This window comes from Panthera pardus, unplaced genomic scaffold (genome assembly GCF_024362965.1).
Source record: "Panthera pardus isolate Hobbes unplaced genomic scaffold, ASM2436296v1 HiC_scaffold_12, whole genome shotgun sequence".
Classification (NCBI taxonomy): Eukaryota; Metazoa; Chordata; class Mammalia; order Carnivora; family Felidae; genus Panthera; species Panthera pardus.
The window spans coordinates 7,475,218-7,492,262 of record NW_026526677.1 but is presented as its reverse complement, the minus strand read 5'-3'; the positions used below and the strand labels follow the sequence as shown (position 1 = coordinate 7,492,262).

At 53.9% G+C, this 17,045-nt stretch overlaps 3 protein-coding genes across 5 annotated transcripts; 1 reads left to right on the top strand and 2 right to left on the bottom strand.

Moving 5' to 3' along the window:
- Window positions 1-2,609: 2,609 nt before the first annotated feature.
- CDCA5 (cell division cycle associated 5) lies at window positions 2,610-7,908 on the bottom strand. The gene is made up of 6 exons (XM_019414929.2): window positions 7,745-7,908; window positions 7,436-7,530; window positions 7,292-7,357; window positions 7,177-7,212; window positions 3,375-3,809; window positions 2,610-3,182 (listed from the first exon to the last, which is right to left on the bottom strand). The coding sequence occupies exons 1-6, from the start codon at window positions 7,788-7,790 to the stop codon at window positions 3,102-3,104; spliced, it is 759 nt and encodes a 252-aa protein (XP_019270474.2). The 5' UTR covers window positions 7,791-7,908; the 3' UTR covers window positions 2,610-3,101.
- A 129-nt stretch (window positions 7,909-8,037) lies between these two features.
- On the top strand, window positions 8,038-12,337 carry ZFPL1 (zinc finger protein like 1). The gene is made up of 8 exons (XM_019414930.2): window positions 8,038-8,179; window positions 8,496-8,605; window positions 8,898-9,009; window positions 10,401-10,594; window positions 10,703-10,775; window positions 10,849-10,995; window positions 11,252-11,375; window positions 11,883-12,337. The coding sequence occupies exons 2-8, from the start codon at window positions 8,504-8,506 to the stop codon at window positions 12,067-12,069; spliced, it is 939 nt and encodes a 312-aa protein (XP_019270475.1). The 5' UTR covers window positions 8,038-8,179; window positions 8,496-8,503; the 3' UTR covers window positions 12,070-12,337.
- On the bottom strand, window positions 12,256-13,035 carry TMEM262 (transmembrane protein 262). Of its 3 annotated transcripts, none has more exons than XM_019414934.2 (3): window positions 12,775-13,035; window positions 12,600-12,667; window positions 12,256-12,460 (listed from the first exon to the last, which is right to left on the bottom strand). In XM_019414934.2, exons 1-3 carry the CDS (start codon window positions 12,946-12,948, stop codon window positions 12,256-12,258), a joined length of 447 nt encoding a protein of 148 aa, XP_019270479.2. In that variant the 5' UTR covers window positions 12,949-13,035. The 3 variants fall into 3 exon arrangements, with proteins under 3 accessions (XP_019270479.2, XP_019270476.2, XP_019270477.2); XM_019414931.2 differs by having other exon boundaries at window positions 12,308-12,460; window positions 12,568-12,667; XM_019414932.2 differs by having other exon boundaries at window positions 12,308-12,460; window positions 12,568-12,667; window positions 12,787-13,035.
- Window positions 13,036-17,045: the final 4,010 nt, after the last annotated feature.

The following is a 17,045-nucleotide window of genomic DNA, read 5'->3' as shown; positions in this document are numbered from 1 at the left end:
ATGACGGAACGCAGCTCACTCTGCAGTTAGTGGTCCCCAGTAAACGTTGACCGGCTGCTTCCTGTGGGACAGGTCTCAGCAGGGTCCCGAGAGCACACAGATAGGTGATCGTGATCCGGTTCTGCCCAGGAGAAGCCCCCGGGGCTAGGGAAGGTCCCAGGTTCCCAGGTGAGCGCAGCACAGGGAGATGTGCCGTAACAGAAGCCTGTAGACAGCCCCGGCCACGAGAGAAGGGAGCCACACATTTGGTTCAAAGCTCCAGCTAGATTCCGCCGTGAATGTGATGCTTGATTGTCCGTAGGAAATGGGGTATCTTGGCACGGGGAGAGCAACCCAAAAGAGGGAGCAGCTTGGGCAGGCCGGTGCTGAAGGGCACTCCCACCAGGGCACAGTGTGAGCTGGCCTGGGCCGTAAGTAGGAGTGTGGGGGGGGGGGGCGCGAGGAGACATGGGGGGGGTGGCGGAAGCCAAGGGCCTTGGGAGTGGAGAGGCAGGCGCAACTGATCCCCCTGCCAAGTGTCTACACTGTGTGGATACCGGGGAACAAGTGCAGGAGACGCTGTGACACCACAAAAGCCAGCCTCTCAATGGTCTGTACGAATGATTATCTTTTATCCCTTCGAGACCCTACTTTCCATTCTTTTGGGTGTTACACTCAGAAGTGGAATTGTGTAAAGGGCTTTAAGCAAGGGAGAGACGGGCTATTTTTGTCTTCTAGGAAACTGAGTCTGGCCCCAGTGTGGAGTTTGGAAGTGAGAGGTTAAAAGGAACTAGACCTGCTAGGCCAGTGCTGTCCAATGGCCTTGGGACAGAGGGAGGCTGAGGTTAGGGCTGATGGGATGGGGCGAGGGCGAGCACAAGAGTTGCAGATGACCCCCCGGGCCCCTTGACAGCAAAGAGCCCGACACGGGGCTTGAACTCACAGTGAGATCATGACCTGAGTTGAAGTGGAGGCTTAACCAACTGAGCCACCCAGGCACCCTGAATTTAAGGAGTTAAAGCCCTTAATTTGTTCTAAGGGCCAGGAGGCAAGGACAAGTGTAAAGAGGAGCTGGGAGGGAGACTAGTTCGAGCCACAGGCCATCAAGCGGCACACGTGTCCCTGGGCGTTCTTGAGCCGGATGGGCGAACTGAACCTGTATCTTTGACTAGCCCCCAGGAGGCTCTGCCCCTACTGTCGTAGGGCACGGCGGCTGGGCCAATGTGAGAAGCTGGCTCCTTCGCAGGAGCCTCACAGGGGAACAGAGGCCGGCTTCTGTGAGGAGCGGGTCCCCAGGCACCGGGTGAAGCTCTTAGCAGCCCCACCTCTTTCCTCCTGGGACTGGAGGGGCTGGGGCTCCCTGGAGGCCCCCTTTCCAGGCAGTCCTGCCTTGAAGAAGCAAGTCCTGCCTTGAAGGGCCTGTTCTTGACTGGACAGAAAAAAAACAAATGTGAGAGCAGAGCAGTGATCACGGGGCCACCAGAGGCCAGGCTGGCAGTCCCCTGCACAAGGGGACAACCCTGGTGACACAGGTCAAAGAAGGCTTGGCTTCCTGGGCCTCCCACCCTCGCCTCTGCCTCTATAAAAACAGCAGTCTACGAATGAGCAGAAACTTTGTAATCAAAAAAAACTTTTTTATTAAAACAACACAATTTCCCCTTCAACTCTAGTCTTAGTTTTTCAGGGACAGCGAGAATTTGCAATGATGCCATCAGCACAGCACCTGGCTACTCTCGACTCTAAGACACTTCCCAAGTGTCCCACCCCACCAGCCAGTGAGGACAAGAATTCTTTAGCTGTCCAGCTCTGGAGCGTCCGGGCCCGTCCGAGCAAGGGGGCTTGCTTGCAGGGTCTGACGAAGCACAAAGTGTTGAGCAGGAAGCCCGGGATTCCCAGGCCTTTTGAGGGCTTTCACTGGTGCCCACCGGGCCCGCGCCGGATCATCAAGTACCCTAACCCAGCATGCGTGCATCTCCCCTCTACCTCCACGGCCCCGTAAACGTCAGAAGACGTATGGCAGAAATCGTGGGAGGGCAGCCTCTGAGAGCATGCTCTTTACCAGCACTGATCCAAGAGAAGCAGGGGAGCAGGGCTCCCCAGAAACAACGAGACAACACACCCACGCTCGCGCGCCCCATCTGCTCCTAACATCTCGTCAGGCAGTGTTCTCGTGTGAGCAGACACTAAGGAAACTAAAAGTTAAAACTGCCTCTGACCCCTGTCCCTTTCTGGCAGGTGAAAAGGCACCTCCTAGAACTTTATGGGTGTAGCTGCAAAACGCTAGCGGGACTGGGATTCGGATTGTTTGACCCTGTTTTCCCTCTACAGTGGAGTAGACTCTGCACTTTATTTTGTAAGAAATAGGCTAAGCGACGATAAGGGCACCTCCCACCACAGCCCCCTTCCCGGGCCTGTGCAGGCGTCCCCCAGAGGCCCGGGCCTCAGTTCCTGTGGCACCTAATGGCCACACCGAAAAACGCACCCTCCTGGCCCCCAGCAGCCTGGCATTTAACTGAACAATCTCAGCAGCAGAGCAGACCTACAGAACAGCTTTCATAGTAAGAGCTATGGTCTCAGACCCAACCAAGGCTTCCCTCCGTCCTTCACGATGTAAAACTCTACAGTGTCCAGCTTCTTCCTCAGAATTCTCTCCTGGACCATCTACAGAATCTGAGAGGGAGCCCAAGCTTCTTGACGCAGATGGGCTTGTGGCCAGGAACCAAGCCCCCAGGAGAAGATGATGCAGGGTGGGGGGGATGCCTGAGGCTCGGTGCGGCTGATGCAGAGCAGCCTCAATCCCCCACAGCGGCCCAGGTCCTCTCACCTGCAACCCCAGCCTTTCACCTCCTCTGGCTGTGCCAGCAATCCCTACTCCCTGGTGTGGAAACTGGCTGGACTCCCCTGGGAGGGAAGGAGAGGCCGGTGGGTCAGAACAGACATGGGACAGCAGTACGTTTCCTGAGATGCTGTCGCCACTGTACAAGCTTTCAGAGGAGGACAGGCTTTGTGTGGTGACGGCACATGCACAGGTAACAAGACCAGGGGAGGGGACCCCAAGTGTCTTCTCTGCAGGGAGGAGGAGCTATGTACAAGGGAGGGGAGAATAGGGCCCCCACAACATCTCATTCAACCAGGAGATCAAACTGCTCAGCAGCTTCGAACTCGGCATTCATGGCTGCAGCCCATTCATCCAGCTCTGATTTCTAGAGGAAGAGAAATGGGGCGGGGGGGGGGGGGGGGGAGGGAGGGGACAGGTGAGTGAGGAAAGGGGCACGTTGGCCAGGGCATTTCTACCCATACCCTGCAGGTGCTGAGCCCCAGGCCAGCCTGAGTCCCGGCATGTCTCCCAGTGTGTCCCGTGTGCCAGCAGAGGAAATGCCCTGCCCCTCACTCACCAGGATCTCCGGAACCTTCTTTTTCTTTCGTTTCTCTTTCACAGCAGGTGGAGAGATTCCGGGCAGAGTGGTATCTGGGGCCCAGGGCTTCACAGGGACCCTGGGGACTTCGGTTAATTTTGAACACCTCACAGGTGAGACTCTGGCCAAGTCTTCTGACCCCAGCAGGCCCTCGAAGCCAAAGCAAGACCGGCGGCCTGGGGTGGAGGTGGAGGCAGAGCCGAGGGTCTCCAGCCGGCTGTAGGATCGCCTGACTTTCTTAGACATTTCCAAGTCTCTGGCGTCCAGGTCTTCCCTGGAGTTGGACTCGACATTCAGGGGGCACAGCACAGGAGTGGGGGTGGGGGTGATGGGGACACTGCTTGTCTTGAAGGGCTCCTCCCTAGCAGGCTCCTTGCTAGAAGGGTTGTTTTCCTTCTCCAAGAAAAAAGCAATCTGTACCAGGGCAGAAGAGAGAACAACTCCTCGTTACTTAGCTGTTATTACTTACTTCCAGAAAGGTCCGAGGAGATTCAGTGTGGAAAGATGCACAGAACACTTATAAAGGAAAAGATAGGACGAGCAACAAATCAGACCTTGAGACAAATTTGGGAAGGGGAACAATCTGCCATCACTTCTGAGTCCACTTCTGTAACACAAGAGGACTTATCACCACTTGGCGTTGTCGGCTCTGTCTCCAAACAACACGTGACCAGAAGCTGGCCAACCTCTACTATGCAGGCGTCCATCACGGGTCGTCCTGACCAGTGCAGTAACCTCTTGACCTCTCTTCCTGCTTCTGCCTGTGCCCTCTGTGGTCCATATGTCACACAGCTGCCAAGAGTTTTCCTAAAATGTGCACCCAGTCAGTAAGTACCTATTGGTCACGGGCCCCGTTCCAGGCATCGGGAGAACAGGGAGTAGAACAGAGAAAACCTGGTCTCCATGGGGCTTCCGTTCCCGTGGGAGTAAGACAGAGCTAACGAACAGGGAAAAATCATGTAGCACGTCAGAGGCACTCAACGCTTCGGAAAAAAAAAACAGGACAAGATAGGACTGGGGGTGGGTTGGAATTTTAAGTAGGTGGAGCCTGCTTGGAATTCTCTCTCTGCCCCTCTCCTGCTTCAAAATAAAGAAATAAACTGAAAACAATCAAGAGAGAAAAAAAAGAGAGGTCCACACGTTGGCTCCTTAAAAATTCTATTCTCAGCTCAAACGCGGCTTCCTCAGAGAAGGTATTTCTTACCATAAAGCAGAGACCAGCCCCTCCTACCACTGCTATTTACTGCTGCGACCCTGACCTATCTCGTCCGGCAGCCACCACTCTCGGATTTTGGCTTGTTCACTGGTCAACCATCACCCCAACTGGAATATGAGGTTCTTGACAGCAAGGGGTCTTCATCCGTCTGGGTGACCCTGCCTACGTCCAGCACCTTCCGCAAAGCCCTGCGTGCAGCAGGCATTCCATAAATGCTCACTGAACAAATGTACACAAAATTCCACACTGAGCTTTCTGGCAGCCAACACAAGGTAGGAAACAGGACAAATTCCGTCACTCTTGTGGTCTAACAGAAGTATGTTGGTTATCAAGAGAGACACTTCCTAGCTACAAGCACTAGAAATCTGCCCCAGGAGTCTTAGTAAAGGGGATGCTGAATATGGGTGCCTGGGTGGCTCAGTCAGTTAAGCACTCGACTCTTATTTAATGTTTATCATTGAGAGAGAGAGAGAAAGAGAGAGAGAGAGAGAGAGAGAGAGAGAATGCATGAGCACACGAGTGGAGCCGAAGCAGGCTCCAGGCTGTCAGCACAGAGCCCAACGCTGGGCTTGAACCCACAAGCCATGAGATCATGACCTAAGGTGAAGTCAGACGCTCAACAGACTGGGCCACTCAGGCGCCCCGCATCCGACTCTTGATTTCGGCTCAGGTCATGATCTCATGGTTGGTGAGATCAAGCCCTGCTTTGGGCTCCACACTGTCAGCACAGAGCGTGCTTGAGATTCTTGTGCGTGTGTGCTCTCCCCCCTTCTCTCTCTGCCTCTCCCCCACTTGCATCGTCTCTCAAATGAACTGAAAAAAAAGGGGGGATGCCGAACAAAATGGGGGTCACCCTAGACTACTTCCTCCTCATCCCCTACAGCCAAACAGTCGTCCAAATCCTTGCAGTTTTGATCAGTATATCATCAACCTATCATTCAACCAACAAGAATGAGGGATTACCGCGGGGAGGCAGAAGTCCCCGCCCTCAAGACCACACGCAAATATTCTCAGGTATCTGTAAGGCCTAACGAGAACTACGAAGAGAAACACAACAGCGACAGGGTGCAAGTGGTCAGGGAAGGCTTCCAGGAGGGGTCCTTTAAGCCGAGTCCTGTGTGATGGGATGGTCACGTGGTGAGCCGAGGGGCAGAGCATCACTTTGCCCTTCCCTTCCTTCAGGCCCCCACCATGTCACTTCAGTCAAGTCCTCCTACCTGGCCTCGGGTCCCCAGCGGCAGGCTTTGTCCAACCCGGTCTCCACCCAGACCCAAGAGGGATTTTTCTGAAACACGCCAGCATGCCTCGGGGACTACTGACTCCCCAAAGGCTCCTGCGGTGCCAAGGATGGAGCCCAAGCTCCCGAGTGTGGCTTTCATGCTTCAGGAGCTGCTCTGTCTTAGCCTGTTCCATCCCCTAACAAGATGGCCAAAGGCACCCTGAGCGAGCTGCCCTTCTGCACGCCTCGGGATTTTGTGAATTAGAGGTCCCGGCAAACACAGCTTCCTGTGCCCAAACACTCCTGTCTTTAAAGACTCAGTTGAAACCTTCCTTCTTCTGTGACACAATCGCAGGGCCAGCTAGTCTGGGTTAGGTGCCTTCCTGACTTCTAGTACTTTTCTTAGTGCAGTTCTCAGCACACTAGGCTACTATTGCTTGTTCATCGGTCTTTCTCCCCACTTGACTGGGAGTTCCATGTGCTCCTAAAAGGCAGCTAGCGTTTTCCATTTATTGTATCCCCAGGCACAGGTTTTCTGTTAACGAAACACCCTTAGTAACTCCTGCTAAACCAGTACAAGTGCTGTACGTTTCTCTTACAACAACCAGTACTCACGAACAGAGCAGACAGACTGGAAAGGAGGAGGAAGAGTTGGGACACAGCTCAGTGCTTCAAGGAAAACAATATAGACTATTAGAATGCCACAAGACCACAATGTATTATTATTAAGTCCACACGGAGTGCGCAAAACGGGCGATGTATGTAGGTTTCCAAAGGCAACCTGTTTCCAAATACAGATGGTTCCCAACTTACTGATGGTCGGACTCAAAATTCTTCAACCTTATTACCGCGCAAAACTGATATACATTCAGCAGAGATCACATTTCAAATTTTGATCTTTTCCCAGGCTAGTGATACGTGGTAAGATACTCTCTCGTCAGGCAGTTCCCATACGCGGTCACGGAGGGTAAACAACGGATAGAACGTACAACCGTCCCGTTGTTCACTTTCATACAGAACTCCAGAAATTAAATGGTATCCAACTCTTTGTTATAAATAGGCTTTGCGTTAGATGGTTTACCCAACGGCGCGCTAACGTAAGTGTTCTGAGCCCGTTTAAGGCAAGCTTCGCTAAACTATGACGTTCAAAGGATTACGTGTATGAAATGCATTTCTGGCTTAGGATATTTTCAACTTACGATAGGTTTATTAGGATGTAACCCCGTCCTAACGGGAGGAAGATCTGTACCTCAAAACAGTTACCTGGGCAGATGGGAGCAGCCAGTATGCCCTGCCCCATTTCTAGAGTGCTCCCCACTCAACTAAGCAGATGAAAATGAACTCACCCTTGGGCTCCTTCGAGGCGTGTGCACAGATGGGGTCTGTGGAGACAGTAATAACTGATCACTTAGCCACCCCCAATTTTGGCTCCCAACCCACAACCCTTCTGTTAGCCCTCACCTTTACGGTATGGGCTACGATCTTCTTCAAAACGATGGGCTTTCTGACAGGAGCCGCATGGGATGCCTGGAAAAGAGGAGTGAACATGAACTACACATTACTCCACCGGCCTCCGAGGCAGAAACTGAGGAATCCCGGGCTCACCTTGGGCCAGATTTCAGGGAGGGTGCTGGGGAGATCAGGGCCTGATTTCCGCTGGGACCTCCGCGGAGACTGAGTAGAAGACGGGGTCCTGGGCCCTGGGAAGAGAAAAAAGTTAGGAGGTAGGGGAGGACTCTAAACCTCAGAGTCTAGAGAACAAGTTCAGGAGAGAGCGAGAGAAAGTTCCCAAACAAGCCCTTTGGGGATTCTTCCCGGGAAGGGGCCTCCTAGAGCGGTGGGGGGAGGGCCTTCCTCACGGGGCTCCGTCCCTCAAACGGCTCGGCCCCAGGCTCCCGCGCGCCTTCCGCTCACCGGAGCGTTGGGCGGCCCCTCCGGACCGCGTTCGCCTCTCGGACATATTAGCCTCGGTCTCGATCTCCGCCACGGTCTCCGCCGCCAGGGCTCGCGCCAACCCGGAGGGCCGACGGAGACAGAAACGTTCGAATTACCCGCCTGGCTGGGAGGAAGCGGAAGTGACGCAAGGGGGGGGGAGGGCCGCCGTGCTCAGTTTTCACCTCTTCAGCCGTCTACACGTCCAGCGTCAGCAGGGGCGGGGCCAGTGGCACGCTAGCGTCATCAGAGCGCGCCGCACCCGGAAGAGACGTGGCAGCGGAGGGATAATCAGAGCGGTCCGGGGTAGAGAGCGCAGAGCTCGGCTGAGCGCGGTGTCTGTCCTTCCGCGCCTCGGGCCAGCTCTCGTGCCTGTCGGGACCGGTGTGGCGGTCGTTCGGTAACGCGAAGAGCGGGGTCTGTATTGAACGTGGGGGCGGGGCTTGGAGGGGGTGGGGCTCAGGCGGAGCCCCTGGGGGCGGGGCTGCTGGTATCGGAGAGACGCTGATGGAGGGACGTGGCGGGGGGCGGGATCCAGGAGGAATGGGGGGTCAGTAGAGGCGGGATTTGTTCAGGGGGCGTGGCCAGGGATGTAGGGGGGCAGTGGGCAGGAATTGGGGGTTGGGGCGATAATGAGAGGTGTCTAGAGGAGTTCAGAGTGGAAACCATCTGGGCTTGTGAGTTCGTAGTGGCGGACAACAGAATTCTCTGTTAACTCAGACTCCTTTCTCAGGGTCGAATATGGGACTTTGCAAGTGCCCCAAGAGGAAGGTGACCAATCTGTTCTGCTTCGAACACCGGGTCAACGTCTGCGAGCACTGCCTGGTAGCCAATCACGCCAAGGTGCGTCCTTCATGGGAGCGGCTGAGCAGGGCACTGGGTGGGCAGGCAGTATTGGTTTTCTCCAAATCTCTGAAGGGCCTGGGCTGGAATGGAAGCTCCAGGAGGGGAGGAACTTGGTTTATTTTGTTCTCGGCTCTATCCCCAGCCCTTAAGACAGACTCTAGCACACTGTGGGCTCAATAAATGTTTATTGATTGGACAAAAGAAAGGATGATTCTCCTTTGTGATGAGAGACCAGCAGCTGGGCCTTGAGAAGATGGGCCCCAGTTGTGACCTCTTTCTCCCTCTGCAGTGCATCGTCCAGTCCTATCTGCAGTGGCTCCAAGATAGCGACTACAATCCAAATTGCCGACTGTGCAACATACCCTTGGCCAACCGGGAGACCACCCGCCTCGTCTGTTATGGTGAGGCCTGAGCACCTTGGGAGGGATCAGGACAGGCCCAGCTTGGTGACCAGTTTCCAGGGCCTCTCTAAGCAGCAGGGCAATGGAAACCACCCCCTCCCAAGCTTGGGAGGCTGGAGCCCAAAATTCTAGCCCTGCTACATTATTTACCTGCTATGCGAGCTCAGACAAGTCATTTTCCCTTTGTAGACCTCAGTGTTTTGCCCTAAAAATTAAAGCTCCTAGGTTTTTTTTTTTGTTTCTCGTTTTTTAAGTTTATTCATTCTGAGAGAGAGAGCGCGCGCGAGAGTGGGGAAGCGACAGAGAGGGAGAGGAGAATCCCAGGCGGGCTTCACACTGATGTCCCCCAATTCGGGGCTCGAACTCACGAACCCGTGAGGTCATGATCTGAGCCAGAGTCAAGAGCTGGACGCTTAACCGACTGAGCCACCCAGGCGCCCCTAAAGCTCTTAGTTGCTTACCTGCCCGTTTTGAGGATTGAAGGAGAGTCGGTCAAACTTGTGGTTATCATCATGACTGTGGGCAGTAGCTGACTGGACCAACAGTGAGCTGAAGGGAGAGAGGAAGGGAGTTTCCCACAGTAAATCAGCAAAAAGAAGTCAGCAGTCACATGTGTCGTGACCTTGACCTGACTGCGGTGTAGGAGTCTTAGTTCCACTTTTTTGAAGGAGCGAGTGCAAGAGAGCTCCGTGTATGAATTTCTCGTTGTGTGTATCTGTGTATCTATATCCATGAATTTAACGTGGGTTATGTTTTTACCTGTGTTAACGGGTTCCTTAGTACTTGGGGACGAGTAAAAGGGTAAATCGTGTGAACATACGAACACAGGTGCGTTGTGGGGTGGCAGGAATATGTGTGGGTGACAGTGCTTGAATTTTAGCAAACGTGAATGTATAGATGTATACGTGTGCGAGTTAGTGTGCCCACGAGTACAGATACAGGGGACGGTACTTGTGTTTGACTGTAGGTGTACAAGCGCGCGTACATTTGTGTCCATGGGTGTGTACATGCATCCCTGTGCCTGTGTGTGTGTGTAGGAACTTTTTCTGAAACTGTTCTTGATTAGCTGTTAGCCCGAGGATCTTGTGTTCAGTGCAGGTTCAGAGAGGACTCACTTTAAGGGTCGCTGGCATCTTCCCACCCTGGTGGGCTTCTCCCTCCTAGTGGGCTGGGGATCTTGGTAGCATCTACCTTGACTGGGTCAGTGGTGACCAAGAAGGCTCAAGTCTTAGGGAACACTGCTGAAATGGACCTAAGTGAGGACAGGAAGGCTGCAGGCTTAGGTGTATGTGCGCCTATGTCCCTAGAGCAGGCTGGGGGCTGTTGCTGGGCTAGGGGTCCTAAGTGTCTTCTTCCTCTTGCCTCTCCTCCCCTATCTCATGGGCCCTAAGACCTCTTCCACTGGGCTTGCCTCAACGAACGTGCCGCCCAGCTACCCCGAAACACGGCGCCTGCTGGCTACCAGTGCCCCAGCTGCAGTGGCCCCATCTTCCCCCCGACCAACCTGGCTGGCCCTGTGGCTTCTGCACTGAGAGAGAAGCTGGCCACGGTCAACTGGGCCCGAGCAGGACTGGGCCTTCCTCTGGTGAGAATCTGTCTGTCTGTCTGACCATCTGCCCTGGGTGCCACCTGGGCCAGATGGGTGGGGAGGGACATAATTAGGCAGGCCGATGACACACGCTCCTTCCTCCAGATCGATGAAGTGGTGAGCCCGGAACCCGAGCCCGTCAACACCTCTGACTTCTCCGACTGGTCTAGTTTTAATGGTAAGCGGTGGCCCGCACTGCCTTTGGGGGCCCTCGCCTCCCCGCTCTGCTGACAGCTCTCTTCTTGCCATAGCCAGTGGTGCCCCTGAACGAGAGGAGATTGCCAGTGCTTCCGCCGCCCCAGCCTTCTACAGCCAAGTCCCCCGGCCCCCCGCTTCCCCGAGCCGGCCCGAGCAGCACACGGTGATCCACATGGGCAGCCCTGAGCCCTTGACTCACGGTGAGCCGGGGCACTGTCCAGTCTAGAGGAGGATAGAAAGGGAGTGGGCTGGTTTGTAAGGAGCTCAGGGTTCCAGGGTCCCCCCCCCCCCCCGGGGGGGCCCTCCCCTCTCACTCTTACATGGCCATCAACTCCCCACGATTCTGAGACGTTCTGTCAGGCTGAGAGGGCAAGGAGCTCCTGCCCTCCCCACCCCCCACCCTGCTGCAGGCCAGTTTCTCTGAGCCTGTGGATACCGGTGGCTCTGCCCCTGCAGCCTCAGCCCCGAGGAAGGTGTATGACACGCGGGACGATGACCGCTCACCAGGCTTCCACGGGGATTGTGATGATGACAAGTACCGTCGCCGGCCTGCCCTGGGCTGGCTGGCCCAGCTGCTCAGGTACACAGGGTCAGGTGGGGCAGCATGGCAGGAAGGGGGAGGGGAGGAAGTGAGAGCCAGAGGCCCTGGGCGTGATGGTTTCATGACAAAAGGGGCCTGTTCTGGGCAGTGACCCCTCGTGTTGGGCTGTGCCGGGAGGCCGCAGCTTGGCAGTAGGAGTCTTGGGTCTGCTGTACTCGTGGGCTGTTTCCTTGCCCGTTAGGTATCTGGGGCTTGAACTTGGGCTCTTTGAGGCCCCTTCCTGCTCTGGCACCACCTGACCTTAGTGACTCTACCATGCCTGACACATTCCAGTTTCCAGAACAAGTTGTTGCCTCAGCTGGTTTGTGCTGCACAGTCACCTGTGTAATGGGCAGGTGCAGGGTTGACCCTGCACACGTGAAGAAACAAAGCTCAGGAATGGTGGCCCTAGGGCCAGAAGACGAGTGTCGTGACTGGGGTTCCTCTCCGGGCTGAGGGGCCGTCAGGGATTGGGAACCTGACCTGACTTTCCCCTCGTCCCCCTAGGAGCCGGGCTGGGTCTCGTAAGCGGCCGCTGACCCTGCTCCAGCGGGCAGGGCTGCTGCTGCTCCTGGGGCTTCTGGGCTTCCTGGCTCTCCTTGCCCTCATGTCTCGCCTGGGCCGAGCTGCAGCTGACAGCGATCCCAACTTGGACCCGCTCATGAACCCTCACATCCGTGTGGGACCCTCCTGAGCCCTTGCTTGGAGCTGGGCCAGCCTAGGACCTGGGGGCCTGAGGTGGGGAGGTCTGGGGGCTTTTTTTCCTCCGCTCCTCTCCTTCAAGCTTGAGACACTAAGATCCCAGGCCCGGCCAAGTCCACTAGAGTGGCTGCTGGCTGGGCTTGGGGCCCCTGCAGTTCAAACGTTTGTCTTGACCTGCTTACCCTGGGTCTCCAGCCTCCCACCCTCCTCCCCACGAAGGAGATGACAGGTGGAAATAAATGACAGACTTTATTAAAACACCGAAGCCTCCTTTTCCTTCCCCCTTCTCGGCCCGGTCCTCTGGCCTCAGTGACTCTCCTCCCGGTATTGGATGGCCAGAAACTCCAGAGACAGGCGGTTGAAGAACATGGCTCCATTTAGCACTGGGCAGAGGAGAGAGCCCCCATCAGCATTCTCTGCCTGCTCTTTGCCAGGTCTCGGGGATCCAAAGCGCCCCCTCCCCCTTAGCCCAGCCCCCACCCCCACTCACTCAGGATGGTCAGGGAAAAGCACCGAAGAAACTTGTTATCGGTCATCTCAGCGTAGAGTGACCCCATGGCGGCCCAGCAGATGCCGATCACCTGGGAGAACTGTAGGCCCCATCCGGTGGGAGAGTGGCCCCCTGAGACAACAGCGGGGTTTCCATCAGCCCCTGGACCTCCCCCGACCACGCCCTTGAGCCCCGGCCCCGGTCTACCATCAGGACAACCGTGTAGTGGAAGCTCATGCGGTCGTAGTGGTGGGTGACACAGAAGTTGTGCACGTCGCTGGCAAAGACGCTCAGGTGTATGAGGAAGAGCATCAGTGAGGCCACAGTGAGCATCATGCCTTCCGGAAAGAAGAGCACAGCCAGCCGGTCCCGCCACCGCATCCTGGCGGCAGCGGAGACTCCAGTCAGACGCGGAGTTGAGCAAGCCGACGCTGTCCAGGAGAAGCAGCTGGCCCTTCTCTTTCTAGAGTGCACGGTTTGGAATAGCGGTGGGGTTCCAGGGCCACAAGGACATTGGAGGGGACAAGATTCTAGAATCCAGGCTGGTTCCAGCCGATAGAGGAGTGGTTCATGAGGGGCCAGGGGAGCTCCCAAGTTAAGGGAGGTTGGAGGGTGACAGGTGCAGGCCAGCAGGAGCCTGTTGGCTTCATCGGGTTGATGAAGGGACAGCGTCCCGTATCCTCTTGCCCGCACACCGCGTACGCTTCCGCGTACCTTCTCGCTGAGTCCCCTCGACAGTGCCACGGAGGAGGCAGTGTGGGTACTTGTACAGAGCCGGGGCTCGGAACGGCAGAAGGGCATGTCGCAGGTCCACGGCAAGTCTTCGGCCAACAAGAGAGTAGGCCCCAGAAGGGTAGCTGGAGGGCATTGCAAGGTGAGGAGGCCTGGGCTGAATTGCAAGCCCCAAGTATCTGCTCCATCCCCTAATGGGGAGGAACGAAGGGAAGGGAAGAGGTGAAAGAGTGTCCGTAACTGTTCTGGCACCTTCCCCGGGCCTTCCGTAGGTCCAGAGAGCACCCGGCTCTTCCATCCTCTTCTTCAGGGGCCTGATGCTGACCAGCTTGCCCTTCTCTGCCACCTTCAAGCACGCGGCACTTTCACCCCCATCATCTCTGTCCTTTCCCGGAGTCCCAGGTGAGACTCGTGGCATAAATCCTGTTTTGTGCACAAGTTCGAGGTAGAGAGAGGGAGTGCCGGCTCAAGTGCTCACGGCCATGAGTGAAGGAGTCAGTACTGAGACTAAGACCCAGTACTGAGACTAAGTGGGCAGGGACACTTCCACGCAAGAAGAAAACATTTTCTCCATATGTGTAAGAGGTGAAAACTCCAGGACTCTCAACCACAGAATCCAGAAAAACGGGCAGAAATGGTGTGGAGGGACACGAACACTCCCAAGAACTAAAGTAGAAGGACAACATGAACTTGGCCACCCTCATGCCTCCTTCCTGTCTCTCTGCCCCAGAAGTAAGGTTCAGGGTCTGGCCAAGACCCAAAGTCTCCTGCCACACCATGCTTGCTGCCCAGTGTCCTTAATCACAACCGTCCCTGAGACCCCCGTTCTGACACATCACAGGGGGGACACCCAGGGCCCAGCCATGGGCCCACTGCTGAAACAATAGTTTGCATCTCGGTTCTCTGGTGAATACACATGAGCTTTTATGCATTAGGGTTTCTGGCTCCGTGTCATTAAAAAATTTTTTTAATGTTTATTTTAGAGAGAGAGAGCACGTACTAGTAGGGGAGGGGCAGGGTGGGGAGAGGATCTGAAGCAGGCTTTTCACTGACAGCAGCAAACCCGATGTGGGGCTTGAACTCATGAACCATGAGATCGTGACCTGGGCCGAAGCCAGCTGCTCAACTGACTGAGCCACCCAGGCGTCCCTGGCTCAGTGCCATTGAAGGAAGTATCCAAGTAGTGTGTGAACTTGTTCTTGTAAAAGATTTGCATGATGGGTGCCTGGGTGGCTCAGTCAGTTAAGCGTCTGACTCTTGGTTTCAGCTCAAGTCATGATCTCATGGTTCGTGAGTTTGAGCCCTGCTTCCAGTAAAAACAAACCCCACTTTAGATGAGCCCCACTTTCTCTCTCTCTCTCTCTCCTCTCTGCCCCTCGCTCACTTGCACCCTCTCTCTCTCTCTCTCAAAAAAAAAAACAAAAAAAAACACAGATTTGCATGATACACAAGCATACAGAGGAAAAGGCAAGAGCCTTCCACCTCCTACGTACCTAACAGGTAACCCCCTCGATAGTTTGGTGAGTGGGTATCTTTTGGGTCCCTTCTTCAAAAAAATTTTTTTTTCATGTTTATTTATTTTTGAGAGGGAGAAAAGACAGAGTGCGAGTAGCGGAGGGGCAGAGAGAGAGACTGCACAGAATACGAAGCAGGCTCCAGGCTCCGAGCTGTCCGCACAGAGCCCGATGCGGGGCTTGAACTCACAAACCGTGAGATCATGACCTGAGCTGAAGTCAGACGCGTAGCCACCTGAGCCACCCAGGCGCCCCTTTTGGGTCCCTTCTTGATGTAACTACATGTGCATACATGTGCATATACATGCATAATTTAAAAAATATGTAGAGAATCACAGCATATGTATTGTCAGAGTATAATCTTCAAAATGTTAAAAGTCCGATGCTAGATCTGGAATGAACATGTAACCAAGCTGTATTAACCCATCAGTGAGGGGTTCCCCCTCAGTAAGGTGGTAATACGTCTTGGGGAGCTGGATATTGACAGGCATTTAAAGAGGAGTGTTAGGGGCGCCTGGGTGGCTCAGTCGGTTGGGCGGCCGACTTTGGCTCGGGTCATGATCTCGCGGTCCGTGAGTTCGAGCCCCGCGTCGGGCTCTGTGCTGACAGTTCAGAGCCTGGAGCCTATTTCAGATTCTGTGTCTCCCTCTCTCTGACCCTCCCCTGTTCATGCTCTGTCTCTCTCTGTCTCAAAAATAAATAAACGTTAAAAAAATTTAAAAAAATAAAAAATAAAATAAATAAAGAGGAGTGTTAGAGTATGATTCTAGGTTAGACACAAAACTGGTTCATGCCCTATAGGGCGATAAGAAATACAACTTTGGAAGTTATTTTTTCTACTGGATATAAATGTTCTGTATCTGCACAATATCTACTTGTAATATCTGCCTCTGAACACTTAGTGGTAAATAGCAAAATCAAATGTTCATCCCTATGGGTATTTAAATAGTCCTTGGATGGCTATGGCACTGGGAGGACATGTTGCATTTTGGGTCTTATTTCCAAATTTTGGGTAATTTTTCTCATCAGTGTTCTGCAACCTATTTTTTTTAAGTTTATAGACTTCTTGGAGTAGATCTAAATCTTTATACTCTTTTCTTCATTTTCTTAAGATTATAGCTTCATAGGCTGACACTGTATTTTTTAAAATATTTTTTAAATGTTTGTTTATTTTTGAGAGAGAGAGGGAAGGAGAGCGGGGAAGGAACAGAGAGAGAGGGAGACACAGAATCCGAAGCAGGCTCCAGGCTCTAAGCTCGGCACAGAGCCCCACGCGGGGCTCGAACTCACAGACCACGAGATCATGACCTGAGCCAAAGTCAGACGCTTAACCGACTGAGCCACCCAGGCGCCCCTGACACTGTGTTTTTTTAAACAGCCTCTGAACATCCTTCTGAATATAGATTTCAGGGGTCAGCAAACTTCCTTGAAAGGACCAGATGGTAAACGTTTTAGGTTTTGCCAGCCATATAGCCTCTGATGCAACTACTCAACTCTGCTGTTGTCGTGCAAAAGTGGGCATAAATAAAATGTAAACAAGTGGTCATGGCTGGTGTTGAAATAAAACTACAGACACTAGATGGGGCACCTGGGTGGCTCAGTTGGTTGAGTGACATCAGCTCAGGTCACCATCTTCCAGTTCTGAGTTTGAGCCCCACCCACATCAGGCTCTCTGCTCTTGGCCTGTCAGTGCAGAACCCACTTCGGATCCTCTGTCCCCCTCTCTTGCCCTCCCCCGCTTGTACTCTCCCCCAAATAAATGGATATTTTAAAAAAACTATAGACACTGGAATATTTCACATAACTTCATTAGTTTTAAGCGTACAACATAATGATTCGCTCTTTGTGTATATTTTCAAACGGATCACAGTGAAGTCTAGTTAACACCCGTCACATAGCGACACATTTTTTCTCATGACGAGAACTTTTAAGATCTAGTCTGATTATATGAACTTAAATAATTTTCACGTATCATCAACCATCAGTCTTAATTTTTTAAAACCAATGAAAACAAAAAACAACACTCTGAGCTCGCCGGCCATAGGAAAACACATGGTAGGATGCGTCGGGCCCGCAAGACCCCTGCAAGGTGACTTCCCTTCCAACACTTCCCCTGCCCTCTCCTCCCCGCCGCGAGCCCACCACAGCCCATCATAAGTAATGTTCCAAGGACCACGACGCGAAGTCGTTTTCTCCGTTAAAGCTCATCGTGGTCTCAGTTTGAACTTCAAG

Bases quoted from the DNA above. Each gene is read 5' to 3' on its own strand.
- CDCA5 (XM_019414929.2), bottom strand. From the start codon at position 7,790: ATGTCCGAGAGGCGAACGCGGTCCGGAGGGGCCGCCCAACGCTCCG. The intron at 7,531-7,744 runs GTGAGCGGAAGG...TTCTCTTCCCAG, and splicing joins AGGGGCCGCCCAACGCTCCG to GGCCCAGGACCCCGTCTTCT. The intron at 7,213-7,291 runs GTGAGGGCTAAC...CTGTCTCCACAG, and splicing joins TCGTAGCCCATACCGTAAAG to ACCCCATCTGTGCACACGCC.
- ZFPL1 (XM_019414930.2), top strand. From the start codon at position 8,504: ATGGGACTTTGCAAGTGCCCCAAGAGGAAGGTGACCAATCTGTTCTGC. The intron at 8,606-8,897 runs GTGCGTCCTTCA...CTCCCTCTGCAG, and splicing joins TGGTAGCCAATCACGCCAAG to TGCATCGTCCAGTCCTATCT. The intron at 11,376-11,882 runs GTACACAGGGTC...TCGTCCCCCTAG, and splicing joins TGGCTGGCCCAGCTGCTCAG to GAGCCGGGCTGGGTCTCGTA.
- TMEM262 (XM_019414934.2), bottom strand. From the start codon at position 12,948: ATGCGGTGGCGGGACCGGCTGGCTGTGCTCTTCTTTCCGGAAGGCATG. The intron at 12,668-12,774 runs GTAGACCGGGGC...TGGGGCCTACAG, and splicing joins ACTACACGGTTGTCCTGATG to TTCTCCCAGGTGATCGGCAT. The intron at 12,461-12,599 runs GTTTCTTCGGTG...TCCTCTGCCCAG, and splicing joins GCTGAGATGACCGATAACAA to TGCTAAATGGAGCCATGTTC.